The sequence below is a fragment of the Calliphora vicina genome, chromosome 4 (assembly GCF_958450345.1).
Source record: "Calliphora vicina chromosome 4, idCalVici1.1, whole genome shotgun sequence".
Lineage (NCBI taxonomy): Eukaryota > Metazoa > Arthropoda > Insecta > Diptera > Calliphoridae > Calliphora > Calliphora vicina.
In genome coordinates, this window is record NC_088783.1 from 100,695,467 (window position 1) to 100,717,268 (window position 21,802).

General features: G+C 30.1%; 2 protein-coding genes across 2 annotated transcripts; both read right to left on the reverse strand.

Moving 5' to 3' along the window:
* Positions 1-687: 687 nt before the first annotated feature.
* LOC135959309 (uncharacterized) lies at positions 688-1,628 on the reverse strand. Its single transcript, XM_065510455.1, has 5 exons — positions 1,571-1,628; positions 1,466-1,508; positions 1,200-1,359; positions 980-1,130; positions 688-918 (listed from the first exon to the last, which is right to left on the reverse strand). The coding sequence occupies exons 1-5, from the start codon at positions 1,626-1,628 to the stop codon at positions 770-772; spliced, it is 561 nt and encodes a 186-aa protein (XP_065366527.1). The 3' UTR covers positions 688-769.
* An 11,708-nt stretch (positions 1,629-13,336) lies between these two features.
* LOC135958612 (synaptic vesicle glycoprotein 2B-like) lies at positions 13,337-21,447 on the reverse strand. The gene is made up of 7 exons (XM_065509509.1): positions 21,339-21,447; positions 20,952-21,276; positions 17,149-17,527; positions 16,766-17,092; positions 15,495-15,627; positions 15,275-15,431; positions 13,337-13,541 (listed from the first exon to the last, which is right to left on the reverse strand). The coding sequence occupies exons 1-7, from the start codon at positions 21,445-21,447 to the stop codon at positions 13,337-13,339; spliced, it is 1,635 nt and encodes a 544-aa protein (XP_065365581.1).
* Positions 21,448-21,802: the final 355 nt, after the last annotated feature.

A 21,802-nucleotide genomic window follows, 5' to 3' on the forward strand; every position in this document is an offset into this window, starting at 1 on the left:
ATTACAAATTATCAAGTACGCGAACACAACTATTGTCTCTATTATTTTTATTATTTATATGTTTGTTATCACTTTTAGCAACCATTGTTTCAAGATGTGGTGGATTAAATTATCTTTATATTTGACTATAATTCCTAAGCACACATCTAATGTTCGTACGTTCTTTCACTTGTTTAACTAGAGACAATAAATTGTAATAAAGTTTATTTATTTACTTTTACTTTATATCCAATTTAAATATAAATTTCCTCTGGCGTAGTCACAAAATTTGACTTTTACCTAGAACCGTTGAATGTCTGTTGTCCAGTTATAAAATCCCTGCAGGAAATGTCAATAGTGAAACTGTACTGACTTACTATTGACGCAGTCACCAGTACTAGTGACTTATTATACGACATACAATGCTTTTTACTATAGACATTTAAAATGTGCGTGTCATTGAAAATCTACTACTGACGTTAGTACTATTGACTAGGTACTTCTTTTGGGACCATATGTAGACATTGGAACCAGTAAATCAATAGTACTATTTAGCAGTTCTAGTCTACACTTTTGGTACTTTTCTGTAGTAAAAGTCGACAATAAAATTTAAAATTTTGTAAATATTTGATATTTTATTAAAAAATTATAAGTATTAGGTACGATTTCATTGTTACAGACTTTTTTTTAAATTAAATATAAAAACAAAAAGGTACTATTATTCAGTCTCTCTTAAAAATATTTATAAAGGAACATAAAAATTTTGTTTTACTAAAATTAGGTAAAATTACTAATCCTCTTTGGGAGAATCGTCGTCTTCACGATTTTCATTATTTTTGGTTTTGCTGCGACCCATTTGTTTAAAATATTTTTTCTTTTGACGCTGAAATGCTGCTCTAATTGTTTTGTCCGAATTTTCATTAAAAGTTGATATTACATCTGGATATTAAAAAACGAAACATATTGTTAAAATATGAGAACACAAGAAAGCATTTATTACCTATTTTGGCTTTAAAAACATTTGCGTATTCGCGCAACCTCTTTTTGCCAAAAGAGCCATCAACATTAAAATTCATGATAATATTTTGGCCAAATATTTCATGAAGGTTTTTTTCTGCATTACCCGCAAGGAGTGATTTCATTTGTCGAATCTATTGAATATAAACAAAAAAATAAATTTTATTCGTTGAAATATTTCCACAATAAAAGTAAATACTTACGTATGGGTCTGAATGAGTTTTCAAAATAGCATCAAATTCTCTTAGTTTTTCTTCAGATTCGATAGGGAAAAATTCCATAAGATTTGATGTAATTTGGTTTTGTTTCACAATTGTGTCTAATAAAACTTTATGTTCTGCTAGAATTTCAAGTAGCGTGTTGTAGAGTTTTTCAGCGGCATCTATAGAAATAAAATAATAAGTCTACAAGTCAACAATTTAAGCACAAAATGTTGCACAAACATTTAAACAAACCTTTATAAAAATTAAATTGTTTTGAAAGTTCTTCACAGCTAGAACATTTGGAAGTAACTGGAAAGAAAAAAATAATTAAGTATAATGTACATTTTAACATTATGAAATTGTAAAATTACCTTCTTGAGGAAAATATTTTAGTTTTCCTTTGGAGTGTTGTGGATGCTCGTTTGACATTTTTCTAGAAGACAGCTATGGAGAATCGGTATTATTACGATATGATTATCTATAGGTAGACTTATAAATTTATATTGAATATCGCTAAATAAGAATTTTTCTTTTTCTCTTAAAACTAGTTTTGTCTTGAAAATGCCTATTTCGCAGGAATTGAGGGGTTCTTGAAAAAAGCTCTCTAAATCTAACAAACGTCGTCCTTGAATATATATGTCGTCTTCTTTTATTATTGCTTCAATTTTTACAGGGATTAAACAAGTAAGAGAGCTATATTATCTTTATACCCTTCACCAAATTATACTTCAAAATACAAATTTTAAATATTTTTAGCTAAACAAAATTTATTTTTTTTCCAGTTGTTTTTTTTAATTTTTTGGAAATTTTTTTTTTTGGAATTTAATTTTTTTTTTTTAATTTTAAAAAAAAAATTTGTTTTAAACCCTTTAAACGTTTGTTTGGTTGTGTGTTGGTTTTTTTGACAAAAAAGCAACAAAACGTATGTTTGGATGTGCATGCTTTGCGTATTTTGTTTTTCTTTTGTGTTTTGTTTCTTTTGGCGTTGTTGTTGTTTTTTATACAATTAAACGTATGTTTGGATGTGTGTTGGTTTCATTGCCTTGCGTATTTTGTTTTTGTTTTTCTTTTGGTGTTTTGTTTCGTTTGGCGTTGTTGTTGTTTTTTGTGTTCTTGATAAATTTAGGATGCTGTACGCTGAAAGTGGGCAATGTACATACATACATATGTATATACTAATTATAAAAAATAATAATGCATCCACAACAAAGGTGAAGGGTATATAAGATTCGGCATAGCCGAATATTTTTTTTTTTTTTTTTTTTTTTTAACGTTTTATTGATTTATTGAATCTGTCTATTTTGACCTTACAATAAGTATTTAAATCTTATAACTAAAATTAAAACTATTTGCTCTTCAGCAAGAGAGCCATTATGGTAAACAGTCACTCATCTTAGCGGGGTGGTAGATCTGCTCTACGGAGCCTGGATCGGGTTTGGGTCTGCACAAGTTGTCTTGCAAGCGTATTGGGATGGTTTCGCAGCTTCACAATATATTTCTCACGGACTTTCTCGAACTCTTCCTTTACCAATGTCACTTCTAAGTCTCTGTGGATGTTTTCATTTCTTATGTACCATGGTGCTCCCGTCATGGTCCTAAGAATTTTAGATTGGGCCCTCTGTATAAGATCAATACTGGTGTTGCTAGCCATTCCCCATAATTGAATTCCATATGTCCAAATTGGTTTTAAAACGGTCTTATACAGGATGACTTTATATTCAAGGCTTAATTTTGATTGGTCACTGATTAACCAATGAAAGCTAGAGGCTTTTAACTTCATGTGAAGTCTCTTGGTTTCTATGTGTCGGCGCCAAGTAAGCCGTCTATCTAGATGAATACCAAGGTAGGTGACATAATCAGACTGCGGTATATTAACGTTGTTGAGTGTGACAGGTGGGCAATTTCCTCTCCTTAGAGCGAACGTAACATGTTTACTTTTCAGCTCATTTACCTTTATTCGCCAGTTTTTCAACCATGACTCCACACGTACGAGGTAATTCTGTAGTTGACTAGATGCCATGAGTGGGTTTTCGTCTGAGCTAATAATGGCGGTATCATCAGCAAATGTTGAAATTGTTAGTTTATCGCACGTAGGGAGGTCGGAGGTGTAAATCAAATATAGCGTAGGTCCTAGTACACTTCCCTGTGGAACGCCAGCTCCAATCTTGCATTCTCTCGTCACATAATCATTGTACTTAACTCTGAAAAGTCTATTCGATAAATAAGACTCCAGCAATTTATGAGTACATAGTGGTAGTAAACATTTGATTTTATGTATTAGACCCTTATGCCATACCTTGTCAAAAGCCTGAGCAACGTCTAAAAAGATGGCAGAACAATATTTCTTTAATTCAAAAGATTTTCGAATCTCTCCAGTTAAACGATTGACCTGTTCAATGGTGCCATGATGTTCACGGAAACCAAATTGGTGTACTGGGATAATGTTTCCATCATTCAAAAAAGGTATTATCTTTTCCTGGAATATTTTTTCGAATAACTTCGACAAACAAGGGAGTAGGCTAATAGGTCTATAAGAAGATGGCAGGGTTAAATCTTTACCCGGTTTAGGTATCATTATTATTTGAGATAGCCGAATATAGCACTCTTACTTGTTTAAATTATTTTTGGTGAAAAAAAATTCGGGTTAAAAAATATTTTTTAGATTTTGACCCATTGTAGGTCCAACTTACTATGGTCTTATCCATATTGCCTATATTAATAAGTTAGTAATACAGATATACATACAGTGAGCCTCAAAAGTGAGTAAACACCCGCGAATTTTTTGATATTTTAGGTTCATGAAAATCATTATAGTCCGACTTAAATATTTTTTTTCACAACCGAATCTATTATTCAACTCAATCTCTAACAAACCGAAACATTAAAATTTTAATCGGTGAATAAATTTTAGGATTTTCATTATCTTAAAAAAAAATCAAATATTTTTTGGTGTATACTCACTTTTGAGGCTCACTGTAGGTCAAAAATAGATAAAAAAATTGAGGTTGTCCTGGTTTTTTCCTCATATCTCACCATTTGTTGACCGATTTTGCTGATTTTAAATAGGAAACTTCTCGAAAGCATGTCTGACAGAATTATTGAAGATTTGTATTCCGAAAATATCTGCGGTCTTCAGAATATTGATTTCAACAGACTTACAGACGGACATGGCTTAATCGACTCCGCTATCTATAAGGATCCGGAATATACATACATATATACTTTATAGGGTCGGAAAATTATATTGTGGAAATTACAAACGGAATGACAAACTTATACATACAGTGACGGACAATATAATAGAATCACTACATATGAATTCGATTAAAGCGGTAAAACTACAAAATTTGATTTCAAAATTTAAAATTTATTCATTATATATTAATGCTCATAACGTAAACAATAAATAGAAAAAAATAAAATAAAAAAATAACACATTCTTATGTTAAGAACGATGTCAAATCTAAAAGACTAAATAAAATATGCGACATTCAAATCAATCAGTCTTAAAATGATTAAAAATAAAAAATCATCATAAGAATTCGTTGTTTTCTTAATATTTTGTTGCATATCAATTATTTCTAATAACAGCATCAAATCATTTGGGGATTGAATTTAACAAACTTTCGCATGTAGATCGGGAAATTGCATACCATATTTCCTGAATTTTCTGCCAAAGTTCTTCCTTGTTTTTAAATTTTCAGGTCCGAGTTTGTCTTTTACTATTTTCCATAGGATTTAAGTCTAGTTATTGAGACGGCCATTCCATAACATGAATGAATTTTTTTGGCAAGACCTGACGTGTGCTTTGGGTCATTATCTTGTTGGAAGAGCCATTTTAAGGGCATATTCCATTCTGCATGTGGCTTTATAACATTCTCCAAAATATTTACATACAAGTGCTTATCCATATTTTCTTTAATCCAATAAATTGGACCAATGCAATACCAAGAAAAGCATCCCCATATAATAATATTTCCCCAACCATGTTTAAACGTTTTTGGTTTTTGCCATTTTTTGGACGTCTAACCCATGTCTTATCATCACTACCAATTAAATTAATGGTCGTTTCGTCCGTCCACAACACATTTTGCCACTTCTTTATATTTTCTGGCCCACACCAATCCTTATGATTGCTCCTAGTTTTAAATGAAATATTGGTAGTGATTCTATTGTAATGTCCGTCACTGTATATACAAGTTGTGGTGGCTGGTGATGCCTTGTTATCTTTGGAGATTGACTACCGTTAAAACAAAAGTAACATCACTGTGGACTACATTCAATAGCAAACATTATTACCAGGGCAACCAAAAATATGCTCTAAAAAATGTGTTTTATGCGCATAAAATATGCAATTATAAACGAAAAATATGCTCTTAAAATATAAAAAATATGCACTTAAAAATAGTTGGTTACTGTTTGATTTCAACGTTTTATTAAAAAAATATGTAAGAAGTAAATAAAATATTGAGCTGATCATTTAAAATTGTTTATTATAGATTAAATTTCGATTGTACTGTCTTTTGCACTACTTGAAAATAGTTTGATTCAATTCATTTTATTATATTTAGCAATAAATTACTATCTGTTTTCTTAAGTTTTAAATGTTCAAACTAAATCTTTGTTTTAGATTTCCGTAGAGTTGATTTGTCTCATCTTTTAAACTGCCTTATACTTCAAACTTTGTTTTTGTAAGTAGTGGCATAATATTTTACTTGCTTAATCCATGTGCCCCATCTTCCGGATGTTCCGGATAAATATCTCGAAATATTTCTATTCTACATAAAGCTTTAAAAATCACTTTTATATCATTTGAATTATGTTTCAAAAACTCTATGGATAACGTGTGTAACTTAAAAATTGCAATCGTTTTTTTTTTAATTCGGCTTCCAAAATTTAAATAGAATTATAAAAAAGAATTACAATAGTGGAATGATTTGTTCTAGTTAAAACTGCGACAATTAAAGAAATCTTCTTGTTGGAGTTTTATGATTAGGACTCAAAATACCATAACATTTCCTATTATTCTTCCTTTCTCATCCATTGTTTCGTCTATCGATATCTTTGTTACAATTTGTCTAAATCTATCAACGTGCTTTGAACGCAAGAATTTCGATGGATCTTAATATTCTGAAGTTTTGTTTAATTTTATATTAGTGGAAAACTGTTAATGCCCAATAATAACAGTCCCAACCTTAAGTTTCTTTTTTTAAATGTATCCAACATTTTGTTAAGAAGTTACCCATAATAACACAATTTAGAAATTTCCATTTAGGCCCTAATTTTGTAAATCACTTCACCAAAGTGATATTTATATGGAAAGCAAAAACAAAATTTCAAAAATTTTAAAAATTAGTTTTTGTTTTATATACAAAATTTTCAAATTATGAAAGGCATACCAACGCTTGAATTTTGGTGCGTTTGTTCTGTTAAGAATTTGTATATAAAACAAAAACAAATTTTTAAAATTTTTTTAAATTTTGTTTTTGTTTTCCATATAAATATCACTTTGTGACGTGATTTACAATATTAGGTCCTTAATTTTTTATGTATTTTTACTATTTGTTCAATTTTAATAATTGTGTGAAACTAAGCTCATTTAAGTCAACGAAAATTCATTTAAATAGTAAAAAATTCACCAAATAGTAAAATATAGAAATAAAAAACTACAATACGAACAATAAAATTGTATTAAGAAAACACACTAATGAAAAAAAAGAAAATATGCAATAAAAATATGCAGTTATGAGTCAAATATGCAAAAATATGCTATAAAACGCAAAATATGCAGTAAAGAGCAAAATATGCACTAACAAATCGATGCCAAACTTCTTAAAGTTGTCTAAAACGTATAAATAACTAACTCATATGTTTATACGACGCACAGCAAAAAATATGATATTGCATATTTTTGGTTGCCCTGATTATTACCATTGAAATAAAAAAAGATAGATAGTCGCTTTTTTCGAGAAATGTGTCTACTGTTATCAATAAATTTTAACTGTTAGGTTTGAATAAAAATTTAAACTAATGTTTAATCGACATTCTGCGAGAATGTTTAAATAAATTTAAAATTTACTGTCTGTTTCTCGATGAATGATCAGGATAAGCAATTAGATCTTCAAAGCGATAAGTAAACCAAGTTATAGTGTGGTGAAATGTGATGGAGATACTTAGAATCATTGCGTTCAACGCCATCTAAGGCACTTTTCACATTGATTTGTTGGCGAGACAATGGTATTTCAACTTGGAAGCAATGGTCTTTCAACTTGGACATGCTACAATTTTTGGATTATTCGGTAAGCTATTCTGTACATATCCCGAAGAGAACACGGACAATGTAAGCTGGTGAATTTTTAAGAACTTGCTCAGGGGAGATGGACTATGTCTATGCCAAGGACTATGCAACATAACTAAGTTTATTATAGAATGGCGTCGCTGATCGGGGTTTCTCGTGATCAAATTATTGCACTGGATCCAATTTAAGCATAACAGCACAAAGTATACTTTGTGATAACAGGGCACTATGTTCTAGGGACCTATAGGAGGATATAAAATTTTACTTCCCGGTAAATGGCAGTAAGCTTCATTTACTATGGACAATAACTTACTTCCCGGTCTTAACGAAGAATCACACTTAGGTCATATACACATTCATCAGGTAAACATGATGGTTTGTAGATTCGGTATGTAGAGATAGTGATATCATCTGGGTTTGCCACTCGCACCAGTGTAACACAGCTGTAACGAAGATTAATAGGTCCATGTTAGCTGTTTGTATCGGAAATGTAGGAACATAACCTATCTGCTCTAACTACTTTATAAATAACAAATCGATCCATTTTGGAAAATAGTTAGTTTTGTCAAAAATTTTATGTCTTGAGTTACAAAATATTTATTTTGATAGATATCCCACTCGCATCCAAATAAGCGACCAAAAAGGTCTTCAAGGAAAAGAACTAAGATTTCTTTTGTGCAAAAAAAAATTTAAAAAAGGTCCATTTTGAAAAAAGAAAGTCCACAAAGTTTTTTTGATTTATCAAAAAAAGTCAAAAATTGTACATATGTTTTGAGTTACAAAACATTTATTTTCATAGATATCGAATTCGCATCCCACTGAGCGACCAAATAGGTCTTCAAGGGAAATATATAAGATTTATTTTAAGAAAAAATAGCTATCTACATGGATGAGAAAAAACACAAGTTTGTCCAAAATATCAAATTTTGACCACCTCTAACTCAGAGAGTTCTTGACCAATCTTCTAGTGTCTGAATTACTATACAATAGGTCAAACCTTGGTGTAAATTTCATCCCGATCGGAAAACATCGATTTTAAAAGTCGGTTCACTTGACATGAAATCCCCCATAAACTAAAAAGTGTAATAAAAATTAATTGCTAAATAAAAAAATTGCTTTCAATTGTAAAGACATAATAACATAAACGTACATACAGTTTCTTTCTTATAATTTTCGGGATTCAGATTTCCCGAAAATCACAAAACCCAGGGATTTTCAAAAATCAGTTCCGATTAGCAGCTCTAGTTCCATACTTTTAAGAGGATTTTGGTCGCTTAGTGGGATATCTATCAAAATAAATATTTTGCATTGGGTCCATTCGTGGATTTGTATGTAAGCACCTCCCCGATTTGTAGATCCACTAAGAAGACATTTTTGGAAAATCGAATTTTAACCCTTAATATCTCACTGGTACCGCCAGGAACCAACCAATAAAAAATTAAAATTTTGTTCAACGATTTTTGTCTAAACATCCCGCTGAGACTTTAAGGATATTTCTTGATACAAGCGCCACAGTTTGCGCCGATTGCCACTTGAAACCGACTTTATTTGACACACGTATGTTCAGTAAGGTGTCAAAACCTCGAAAAAAAACACTTTTGCGAAATTGCGTACTTTCAGAAAAATAATTTGGTGTTAAATACGTAAAAATTAAAGCTTAAACAAATATTTCCGAAATCGTTATAGTGCCTAGAAGCTATTGTGAGTGTTTAAAATAATAATTTTTATTTTATTTTGGTGGATTTTTTTAAAATTTTTGTTTGTTCCCTTACGGAAGAGTCAGGCACCGGGAGTTCGAAATTTACCAAATATGTATAAAACTAGCTGACCCGGTGCGCTTCGCCACCCCAATTAGAAGAAAGAAATAGTACTATCAAGTCTCACTTTGTGAATCTAATTGTAAATGTCTAATTTCATAATTCTGGGTTCATTATTATAGAAAATGCAAAATGTGTTCCTAATTTTAAATTTTTAGGTTTATTATTTAAAATATTCAAAAAGTACCATTGCAATAAGGAAATATTACCATCGATTATCACTTTAAAATTCGCATTCATTAAACCATAACCCGTCAAGTTTGAATTTTAGATTAGTATATCATTTCCTATATTATCAACTAATTTTGTTTCTATAATACTTCATATTTAATAAATTATCACAAAACCGAAGACGATCGGGTTTCAATTTTTTAAAACCGAAACCGTGATTTTGAAATTCTTCCATTTTTTGGAAACTCTAGGTCCATTATTATAGGAAATTCAAAAAAGTACCATTAGAATATATAAAAAGTACCAAAAATACCCCACTTGTTGTTTCCGACTCACTCGGGTCCATATAAGCTTAATTTCATGGCTTTAGGTTCATTGGTGAAGAAATTACAAAAAGTACCATTAGAATAAAGAAAAAGTACCAAAAATTCTCCCCCTAGAATTCTCACTCACCTAGGACCATATATGCTTAATTTCATGTTTCTAAGTCCATAGTTATTGAAAATTCAAAAAAATACCATTAGAATATAGAAAAAGTACCAAAAAACCCACACTTGTGGTTTCCCCCTCACTCGGTTTATATATAAGCTTTATTTCATGTTTCTAGGTTCATTGGTGAAGAAATAACAAAAAGTACCATTCCAATAAAGAAAAAGTACCAAAAAGTCTCCCCCTAGAATTCTCACTCACTTAGGACCATATATGTTTAATTTCATGTTTCTAAGTCCATTGTTATAGAAATTTCAAAAAAGTACCATTAGAAGAACAAAAAAGTACCTATAGTTCAGTTCACACATTTTGGTACCTAAATATTATGCCCTATTCCTAACACTAACTTCACTCAGATACATATCAGCTAACTTTAATGTCGATAACTGAAATAATTTAAAATGTTAAAAAAGTACCATTAGGAGAAAAGTACCAATTTCCCTTTTCTTCCTTGAACACCCCTCAAGTTTGAAATTTAAAAATATTCCATTTTGCCAAAATGCATGTCTCAAAATATTAAAATCTGTGTTAATGTGCCCAAGAATAAATATGTTTTAAAAAAAGTACCAAACTGTTTACCCGGATTTGGCCCAATATACACCTTGGTAGTCGAGTTCCAAATAACACCCTGTTAGTTAATTTTTGTATGAATCCAGGAACCAACGCTAAAAAAATTATCAAAATTGGCTTAATAATTTCAAATATAATGTATTTTCCCGATTTTATCCCCTTTTTGGTACCTTTTTTTATCCCCATTGAGGTGGTACAATTTTATTCAAATAAATTTCTGTAACGTGGTGGGAGCTCATAATAAAATATTCGTATGTCTATGTCAAATTATAGAAAAACATATTTTATGAAAAAGTACCAAAAATAAACACAATTTTTATCCCTTAAGGGTTAGAATTTCCAAAAAGTACCAAACTTATATTTTTTATTTTTTGATAAGTAAAGAATACGATTTAAAATTTGATTCTATGTTTATTGGTTTAAAAGATACATAGGGTGCCAAAAAAGTACCAAAATACAGTTTTTACCCGTTTTCTCCCCTAAAAGTTTCGAATTTCGAAAAAGTACGAAACACCTGTCAGCTTTTTTTTAAATGGAGTAACATGCAATTTTAAGTTTTTTTGTATCTTTATTAGTTTTTAAGATATAAGGTTACCGAATTTACCCGTTTTTACCCTTTTTTACCCCCTAAACGTTCGAATTTCCAAAAATCCCTTCTTATCGGATCGTTTTGGGGAGGGAGGAACCCACAGTTAAAATTTCATGATTCTAGCTTCAGCCGTTTGGGCTGTGCGATGATGAATCAGTCAGTCATTCAGTCAGTAACGTTACTCTTTTATATATTTAGATTATGTATATATACATAATTGTAAGTCTTGAGTTAAAAAATATTTATTTTGATAGATATCCCACTCGCATCCCACTAAGCGACCAAAAGGGTCTTCAAGGATAATATCTAAGCTTTTGTTTGACCTAAAAAAAAAGATTAAAAAAGGGTCCATTTTGAAAAAAAAAGTCAACAAAGTTTTTGATTTTGCAAAAAAAGTCAAAAATTTTATGTTTTGAGTTACAAAATATTTATTTTGATAGATATCCCACTCGCATCCCACTAAGCGACCAAGTAGGTGTTCAAGGAAAATATCTAAACTTTATTTTAAGAAAAAAAAAAAAATAAAAAAAAATAGCGTATTTTAAAAAAAAGTCAAAAAAGTTTTTGATTTCGGAAAAAAAATATTAAAAATTTTTTATTTTTTTTTTTAAATATTTTTTTTCGAAAGATCGAAGAAATAGCTATCTATACTATTTGGAACACATTTTGCTAAGAACAATAGGTAATAAGTTACATGGATAAGAAAAAACCCCTGTTTGACCAAATTGTCAAAATTTTACCCCCTATAACTCAGAGAGTTCTCGACCGATGTTGTTGAAAAATTGTGTCTGAGTTACTATCCAATAGAGCTAACCTTGGTGCAAATTTCATCCCGATCGGAAGACATCGATTTCAAAAGTTGGTTCACTTGACATGAAATCCCCCATATATCAAAGTTTTTGTAACGTTTTTTCCAGTTTGTTGATTAGAAATGTCGATTAGAATTCGTGATTTTAGAACAGAAGAAGAGCTTTGCGAGTTTGTGAATTCTGTTGCGTGGTCGGATAGAGAAGATGATGGTGATTTTTCTTCCGACGACAGTGATTATGACCCAGATTTCGATAATTATGCTGCTAAACGATCCAGTCTACGATCGTCTGTACAAAATATGTCCGATAATCGCCGCATTGAACCGTTATTTTCAAAAAGTAGCAAAGCGAGCAAGATTGTGTGTCTATTAACAAATGTGGGAGATAAATATTAAACACTATATGAAACAATACACTGCACCCATGGGTTGACAAATTGTTTCTTATGTGCGATGATTCCGGATTTAGCTATTCGTTTGGAATTTATTCCTGCGACGCGTCGATGCATCGTGAGGAAAATTAACCGAATTTGAGTGCATCTGCGAATGTTGTGGTGCGAATGCACCAACCATTGATCGATATAATAAAAAGAAAAAGGTAATAGAATGCATTCCATGTCCAAACATAGTTCAGGAATATAACAAATACATGGGAGGTGTTGACCTTTTAGATTCGTCACTCGGCCGTAGTCATATCCGCATAAAGTCACGAAGAAAGGTCTCGAAGTTGAAATTGTTGCGAAACGGCATCGCCCAATCACTGCTCCGATGTTCGCCTTGATAACGTTGGCCATTTACCAGAATATGTCAAGGAAGGCTAACCGCGATGCAAAAATCCGAACATCCCGAACAAAAGTTCGATGCCAAAAATGTGGTGCACATTTGTGTTTTTCGACGGAAAAAAACTGTTTTGATGAGTTTCAGCAAAACTAAATGCCATTGCTGATATCTTAATGTTAGACCCCTTTCACACTAGGCAATTTAGTTGCGCAAGTCTCTTGCCCAACAACAAAACAGCTTGTAAAATTTTCTTCTCCTTAACCCGACATTACCTCTGGCATCAGCAAACACAAGAGACTTGCGCAACTAAATTACATAGTGTGAAAGGGGTCTTTATTTTTTTTGTAATTTGTTTTAATTACCTGAATAATATATATTGATTTTTGCAGTAATTGTAAAAAAAATTTCAAATTTCCTTTGTACTTTTTATTTATAAAAATATTTTTTTGTGTACATTAATATGGTAAAAAAATGTATTATAAAACCTCTTCATTAATAAAGAATTTTTAGCGTAGTAGCACACGCCTGGTATTAGCTAGTAAATAATAAAAATAATTATTTTTTATAGGTTTTATATACATATATAACTTAATAAACACTGTAATTTAATTGTAATTAGATATATTCATTATCATTGTTTGTGTTTTTCGTATTCTGAGTTTTAGGCATTAGAAAACCCAAACAACCTGCTAATATTAATGCGAATGATGAGCTGTAAAAAGCTAATTCACAATGAGTTTCTATTAGAGCACCCATTATATAACTTCCGGAAACACTACCAATACGCCCCAGCATTAAGGAAATACAAACAGCCATTGCTCTGAAAACAAAAAATACCCAGGTATTAATTTAGATTTAATGAAATCTGTGTGGTTAATAGGGGGGTCAGGCGGCATGTATTGTATGTGTGTTGGGACATGTATTCGATACATATTAGGGTATTCAATTAATCGGGTTTCTGGTTTAATCGGTTAATCGAGCAAATAATTAATCGAGGTTTAGATTTATTCGGTTAATAATCGGTTAATTTAAATTTATTCGATTAACCGAATAATTTATATTTTCATTTTAAATTGAAAATACAACAACGAATTTTGTGTACATAAACATAAAAAACAGCAAATAAGGTATTTGAGATCATTTTTATAAACATATCGCCTATTTGTTGCAACAACGTCAAAACTCAAAATCCGTGTTTTATGAACTGAGTAATACAAAATATACGCTGTTCTATAATCTTTCATATAGTTTCATCAGTTTTCAAAAAAGTCAATTATTTTTTGTGTGTGAGAGTTTTTTTTGTTGTAAACATCAAAATTAAAATTCATGTTTTCTAGTATAAGTATAAGATAAGTGAAAATTTGGTTAAATACAGATTAGAAAGATATTAACATCTACTGTTTATATTTCTGAAATCGCATGATTTGTTGAAAATTTATTTAAAAAATAGTAAAATGTCATAAAATATTCAAAGACGTTTTTCTCGAAACGACTTTTTTGAATTATGACGTTGTTGCAGCAAATGAGCGATGTGTGAGTTTTTTAGGGTTTTAGTTAGATCTTCTGCAATAATCTTTTATAAAAATAATATAATTTAAACGATTTTTTTCTTTAGATTTAATAAAACTTTTTTTTGGAAAAAAACTCTCTCGCTGATTGTATATGTTGGAGAAATCAAAAGCATGATAAAGAATATTCCTTTTTGGATTGTTTTAGATTTTTTTAATTTAATAGTTTCGTTTAGTTATGATAAAAGACTCATTTCAAAAAAAGTTACGTCTACACATGTAAATACAAACAAAGTTTCAAATACATACATGTAAATTAAATATGTCAGTTGTTATATATACACACTAATCATGTTTAAAAAATATATAATTTTAATTTGAAATTTGTATTTGAATTGAAACGGAAAAATAAATACAAAAATGTGCAAAAAAAAGGAATTTCGGTTAATCGGTTAATCGACACAAATTAATCGGTTTATTTGTTATTTGAAAATCGGCAATTTCAAATTATTCGAACAGTTAACCGTCCAAAATTAATCGGTTAACCGATTAACGGTTAATCGATTGAATACCCTAATACATATAGAATTCCATGTGTATGTCAAAATTCACGTTATACATACGATTCATAATTTCCATGTTCAAACGTACATATGTAATTGAATGTGACATAACCTCTATTAGTTTATATGTTTGTTGTTTTTAACAATATATTTATTTAAAACATTTTTAAATCACAATAAATATATTTAATGCAATGAAACATATTTTGTTATTGTTTTTCTTTACTATTTTTTGTTTTGCACTCACACAGTGTTGTATTTCAAAATACAACACTGTTATACACACGAAAATAGAACATGCTCTAATTGCCAAAAATGTCACGAGTAATACACATGTATTTTACATACACAAAGTTTCATATGGATCACACGATGCATATGCATATGTTTACATGTGGAAAAATGTCCCAATACATGGCACAAAACACAAGCAATACATGCCGTCTGACCCCCCTTTAAGTAAAATAATCATACTTATGTACCTTAAATTAGTTGGATAAATATCAACCACAATAGCACTCATTACACTCGTCGCCACACCAGAACACAACATAATGGCGATCATATAAATCGCTACAAGAGGAATCTTTATTAACAAACTCAGAATTCCAAAAACTCCAGAGGCGGCAAGAATAACGACTGGAACACAGAAAAAAAATTTAAATTCAATCAAAAAAAAAAAAAACATTAAAGAAAACTTACATAAAATGCCAGTACGATTGAATTTTTTATTGGCAATAATCACACATAACATCAGCGACATATAGATGATTTCCAATGTAATCGTATGTTTGTAGGTGGATATTTCCAATTTTGTGGTGCAGGTGTTTCCAACCTAAAATAGAATTATAATAAAGTAATTTTACTAAATATTCTAACCATATAAGTAGTAATTCTTAATTTAAACAAGTAACCCCCATTTTCTCAATATCTGGTTATCGTTTTTCGTAACGATAAACCTCCAATTAACATTATTTTTGTATGAGAACTGTCAGTTTATCGTCACGATAAAAAATAACCAGAGATTGAGAAAATGGGGAGAGAGAGATATATTCGGCTGTGCCGAATCTTATATACCATTCACCAAATTATACTTCAAAATACAAATTTTAAATATTTTTAGGTAAACAAAATAATTTTTTTTCCAAAGTTGTTTTTTTAATTCTTTGGAATTTTTTTTTTTTTTGGTGAAAAAAAATTCGGGTTAAAAAATATTTCAGATCTTGACCCATTGTAGGTCCAACTTACTATGGTCTTATATACGTCGTTGTAAGGGTCTTTGAAATATATAGATATCCATATTGTCTATATTAATGACTTAGTAATCCAGATATAGGTCAAAAATCGAGGTTGTCCTGGTTTTTTCCTCATATCTCAGCCATTTGTGGAACGATTTTGCTAATTTTAAATATGAAACTTCTCAAAAGCATGACTGACAGAATTATTGATGAATTATTGAATGATTTGGATCCCGAAGATATCTGGGGTCTTCAGAAAATTGATTTCAACAGACAGAAACTTCAACAGACAGACGGACTCCGCTATCTATAAGGATCCAGAATATCAGAGCTGTAAATGAATCATTCTTTTTTGATTTTAATTCATTATGAATTAGCTAAAATTTTAATTAATTCATTGAATTAAAAAAATGAATTGAATGAAATTTGAAGCAATTCAAACGAATTAGGCAGAAATGATTTGCAATTCATTTGAATTGAATTGATCCGCGACTGATCAATGAAAACATGGTGTTTGGAGTTTGTATCTTCAAGAAGAACTGATTTTTATTTTGAAATACGCTGAACGACAAAACATAGAAGCAATTAATAATTTCTGAAATTTTGTGACCCACTACCACCCAACGACAAACTTTTTGCTAATGTTTATTTCAAAAAAATAAAATGTAGAAATTACAAACGGAATGACAAACTTATATATACCCTTCTAACGAAAATATTCATAAAGATTCTTACCTGATTATCATCTAAACTATTTGAGCTTGAAAAATTCGAGGATTGTGTAAATCTTAAAATATCACAAAGGCATAGAGGTTCCTCATATTGTTGTGTATATAACATGGTATTATTTAGAATATAGGGAAACCACATATAGATGCCATGAGCAGTAAAAAGTGTAATAAATTGTATTAAAGCAGCCAAACAAGTCTTACGAATATGTTGTCCCATAAATAGTGGCGCTGTTTGATTCCATATTAAGCGTAATATTGATGTAAATGATTTCGAAGCATCTATGGACTTTTTGCGTAACGGTGTATCCAAATCAGGTAAAATGGTTGTGATCTATTGAAGTTTAATGAGTGAAAAAAAATATAAGAATTTAATTTTATTTAACTTACCATAAAACAGTCATCTTTAAGTGTTTTATTTCCTTTAGTGTTTTTGCGATGCATATTTTTCAAAATATCCAAAACCTCATCTGATTTATTTAAACCCAACAAGTATTTGGGACTTTCAGGCAAGTAGCCTAAAATAATGCAGCAAACAAGTCCGGATACACCACATATGTTAAGATATAAACGCCAGGGTTTATAGACAATTGGCAGAAATGGTATATCCAATTCCCAATCTTGATTAATAAAGAGCCACGCTATTATTGGTAGAAATATGGCACTGAAAGCACTAATTAAAGCTCCACACATTATAGTTTTGTTGCGATTCTTTTGTGAATGGAATTCGCCTAAATAGGCAAAAATAGTAGCGGAACCCGCCGATATCCTAAAATGATTGAAACAAAATACTGCTTATAATATGATTTACTTGTTATTGAAAAAATAAATTTTCGGAATTAAACCTTTGATGAACTTCACCTTAAAAATAAATAAGTTTTTCTCATGTTTTAAAAAATATTTTAGTACCATAAATAACGGTTTTAAAAAAGTTACATATTGACAATTACAGTTTCTAATATGTTTTTACTTGTTTCTGTAAATTTTAAAATATTTGAGTAAGGACCTTTCTACATGAGACCAACTATAATATATGAGGAGCCGCAGAACAAAAGGTACTTTTTCGAATTTTTTTACAAATTGATTTTTTGGTATTTTTATATTATTTGGGTTCAAATCTTCTAGAAAAAATCAATTTCCCAAAATTTTTAAAATTTCAAAAGAGTACCTTTTGTTCTGCTGCTCTTCAATATACATATATATATATATTATGTAGTATTTAGAATTAAAAAATATGTGACTGATTTTTTCGTGTGCTGTCCTAAGACAGCTTGATTAAAGAAACATTTTATCTTTGGTTAATTATCGTAGGGTGATTATTTAGACAAGTTCATCCTTCTCCCAGAACTGAATTACGAATGGAAGCATATTGTTTATACAGTGAGCCTCAAAAGTGAGTAAACACCAACATTTTTTTGATTTTTTTTTAAGATAATGAAAATCCTAAAATCTATTCATCGATTCAATAATAGATTCGGTTCTCAAAAAAAAAAAGATTTAAGTCGGAATTTAATGATTTTTATGTTCTTAAAAAAATCACTGATGTATTCTCACTTCTGAGGCTATGTGTATGTACTAAGTGCCAGATTATGATTTTCTTGAAGACTGGGTATTAAATTAAGTTTAATCTACGAATGTTGTTTTTGGCTCGTCGAATATTTTGTTTTATATATTAGTTAATCTTCGCAATAAATCCGAAATTACATTTTCTGACGTTGTGTAGAAAAGTTTAAACTAGAACCCAAAAACATCAATGTGGATTAACGTTAGATTAGATTCAGCGTTGCCATCACAGCTTTTCGTGCTTTTTAAAAAGTTCGAGGCGAAAAAATGTTGAGTCAAGACCAGTGTTTAAAAAACTAGACAAGTAGCAGTAGCAACGAAAAAACACAAGTAGTCTAGTTAAAAAATTAATAAAAACTCGGAGTCAATAATTACTACTACTACTGCTACCTTCACATTTTGGTAGCAGTAGTTGTAGTAGTACTAATAAAAGAAAAATTTAAAAGTAGCAGAGTAATTTATTTTCTATTGCTACCTTAAAAAAAAAAAAGTTTTGATGTAGCAGTCATTAGTTTTTTATTAATTCAGCTACTTTTAAAATTTAGTAGTAATAGAAGTAGCAGTTGAGATAGTAGAAGAAGTAGCAGTTAAGTAGCAGTTGAAGTAGCAGCTAAGTAGCAGTTGAGGTAGCAATAAAATAAGTCAAAAATAAAAATCTTCAGCCAAAAAATTATATTATGTGTTGTTGTTGTGAATGTATATTTGTGTATGTTTGTCGTGTTGTAAACAAAAGTTCGGCTTTTTTGTTATACACACAGAAAACACGATCTTTCTGTTAGCAACACGAACATCTGAGACGAATAAAATCGAATAATTCTTTCAAACTCTCTCAAAACAAAAACAACACACAGTGTTTAATTCTGTCAATTTTGGTGTTATAACTGAAGATTTTCTTTTTTGACTACTTTTATTGCTACCTTAACTGCTGCATCAACTGCTACTTTACTGCTACCTTAAAAATTAAACTCGATATAGAGCAGTAGCAATGATTTGTATTTTTATGCTACTACTCCATTTACAATTCATGTTTTATTACTACTGCTCTGTTAAGAGTTTTATATTTTGAAGGTAGCAGTAGTTTTAAAAAAACAAGAAAACGAAAAAAGACAAATGCTACTGCTACCGCTACATACACTTTTTTGAAGCAGTAGTTGTAGCAACAGTTAAAAATTTGTTAGTTATCGTAGCTTTTTAAACACTGGTCAAGACTATGTTTCAGTGTCACAAACACAAATTTGTTATTACTAAAATGATTCGTAAAAATCTTTTAATTATAACTTTATAACATTTACAATTATTTACTGATAACCGGGGCAAGCTAAAATATTAAAAAGTAATTTGTTTTGCTGAACCGACATCAAACTAGACAGCATACATATTTTCCCGTTTTAGAACTTTTTTGCTTATTTTAATTTTGTTTGTGCATATTTATTTAAACTTGTTCTACTAATAACAATATTGTACTCCGAGAAAACCATCTACTAGCAATACATCAGCTAAGCACATTTAAATCGGACTTTAGTTTTTCAAATATTTCAGGAAAAATGCAACAATGGAATATGGAATATTGAACTTTGGAATAAAATTTTCCTTTGATTTCCTCTTGTTCTTGATTTTATGATTTTTCGAAATTGAAAAGTTGACAACGCTGATTAGATTTATTTTTAGATTAACTAATCTTGATCTTCAAGTCATAACCCCGCTCTTAAAATCTTAATCGTTTTTAATTTTTTCTCTTAAAAAGAAGTATAATCCGATAAGTATGTACAATAAATTTGAGTCTATAAATTGCGTAACGAATTGTGCAACTAACTCAAAAGTACGTACATTATACTTTCCCTTTTTAGATGGGTCATACTTTCTTATTTAGTATCTCAAATAACTGATGCAAAATTTGCAATAATCGGATAATGAGAACCCGTGCCGGAATCAATTAAATTTGTAAAATTGAATAAACAATGTTTTTTTTTATTTTTACAAAAAGTCGTTACTGTACTCAAAATTTCAACATACGAGTATTTTGTTGTGTGTCAGACAAAATCTCACTAAATCTGGCTAGTACTGGATCAGACCATTTCTATAGATTTTGTGAAAGTTAAATATTTTATTGTTTATTTACTTGCACATAAAGATTATATTGTATCATTGTTAAATTATTTGTAGTGCTCGCAATCGTGCCACAGTTAGATGATGGAGGTAATATAATTATGTTTATGGCCACAAAAATTAAAAACATTTTTACTCAGAGGAGACATGAGTCAAAGAAGGGGTTTTTTCTTAAAAGGCTTTTGATCAAATTAGGTGACTAATAACTAGAAATTGCTGGCATTAGGTGGCACTTGTAAATATAGTATGCAAATAATACATAATATTAAGTTTATGGAATAAGTGTTGATATGATGAATGAATTTCTTTCAATAACGTAACGGTTATTTCGACATTTCAACACTAAACACAATATCCACATCCTGTCTTGAAATATTATTTTTCAAACTATTCCATAAACTTTTTATCTTTGCAACCGTTCCATCAATATTGCATAACACTTGTTTCAATTAAACGCGATAAATAATTAAACACTAATTTCAAACTCCACAAATTAATTAATAAATAAATTAAACAATACTTACAAAATTCCATTTAAAAATCTCAAAATTGCCATCATTATGAAATTGAAGGAAAAACTGGATATCAGTGTCAACAAAAAGGCCAAAAGCAAAGCTGGTCTCATTGTCGCCTTCCGACCTTTGGTATCAGCCAAAAAACCCCACAAATGGGAACTGAAGATGATGCCTAAAAAGCAAACAGCTCCCAAGATGCCTTGCTCCTGATAGGACAAATTTAAATCACAGGCAATAACGGGCAAAGCAAAACTAATGCCCACCGACTCCAAAATCACATTGTTCAATACCAGGCCCGAAAATATTATAAGTTGTATATTATATTTGCCATAATCTGCAATTGAAAATGTTCTTTAAATCTGATGGTTTCTTATATGTTATATTTAATATAATTACGAGTCTTTTCCAGAGCTTCATCAATGGTGGCAATTGTGGTCGGTTCTGGTTGTTTCCGTGTCTTCTCCATAGCCTCATCAATGGTGATTGTTTCGGATTGTTTTACCATGTTTTTGTTTTATTTCTTTAGATAGATGTACACTCGAATAGAAGTAGTAAAAAGGTTGATCCACTTCTAGTATTTATTTTTGATGAGCATTTTTTTCTAAATGCGCAAATTTTTTACTATTTATACCCGCCGACTTGTTTTATTTTAATGTCTGTGTACTATTTTTAAAAGTTTGTTATCATTATGGTTCTTAGATTTTGCTTAAATAATCTTTTTTTATATCAATATATGTACATAAGTCCTAAACACACAACATCTGCTGATCGCCAGTCTACACACTATGGATTGTAATAAAGTTTGTATTTACTTTTGACTGTACTTTTATCGAGTTTAAATAAACTTTCCTCTGGTGCAC

Bases quoted from the DNA above. Each gene is read 5' to 3' on its own strand.
- LOC135959309 (XM_065510455.1), bottom strand. From the start codon at position 1,628: ATGTCAAACGAGCATCCACAACACTCCAAAGGAAAACTAAAATATTTT. The intron at 1,131-1,199 runs GTAAGTATTTAC...TATATTCAATAG, and splicing joins AAACTCATTCAGACCCATAC to ATTCGACAAATGAAATCACT. The intron at 919-979 runs GTAATAAATGCT...TTTAATATCCAG, and splicing joins TGTTTTTAAAGCCAAAATAG to ATGTAATATCAACTTTTAAT.
- LOC135958612 (XM_065509509.1), bottom strand. From the start codon at position 21,447: ATGGTAAAACAATCCGAAACAATCACCATTGATGAGGCTATGGAGAAG. The intron at 17,528-20,951 runs GTAAGTATTGTT...CAATCATTTTAG, and splicing joins AGATTTTTAAATGGAATTTT to GATATCGGCGGGTTCCGCTA. The intron at 17,093-17,148 runs GTAAGTTAAATA...AAACTTCAATAG, and splicing joins TTAAAGATGACTGTTTTATG to ATCACAACCATTTTACCTGA.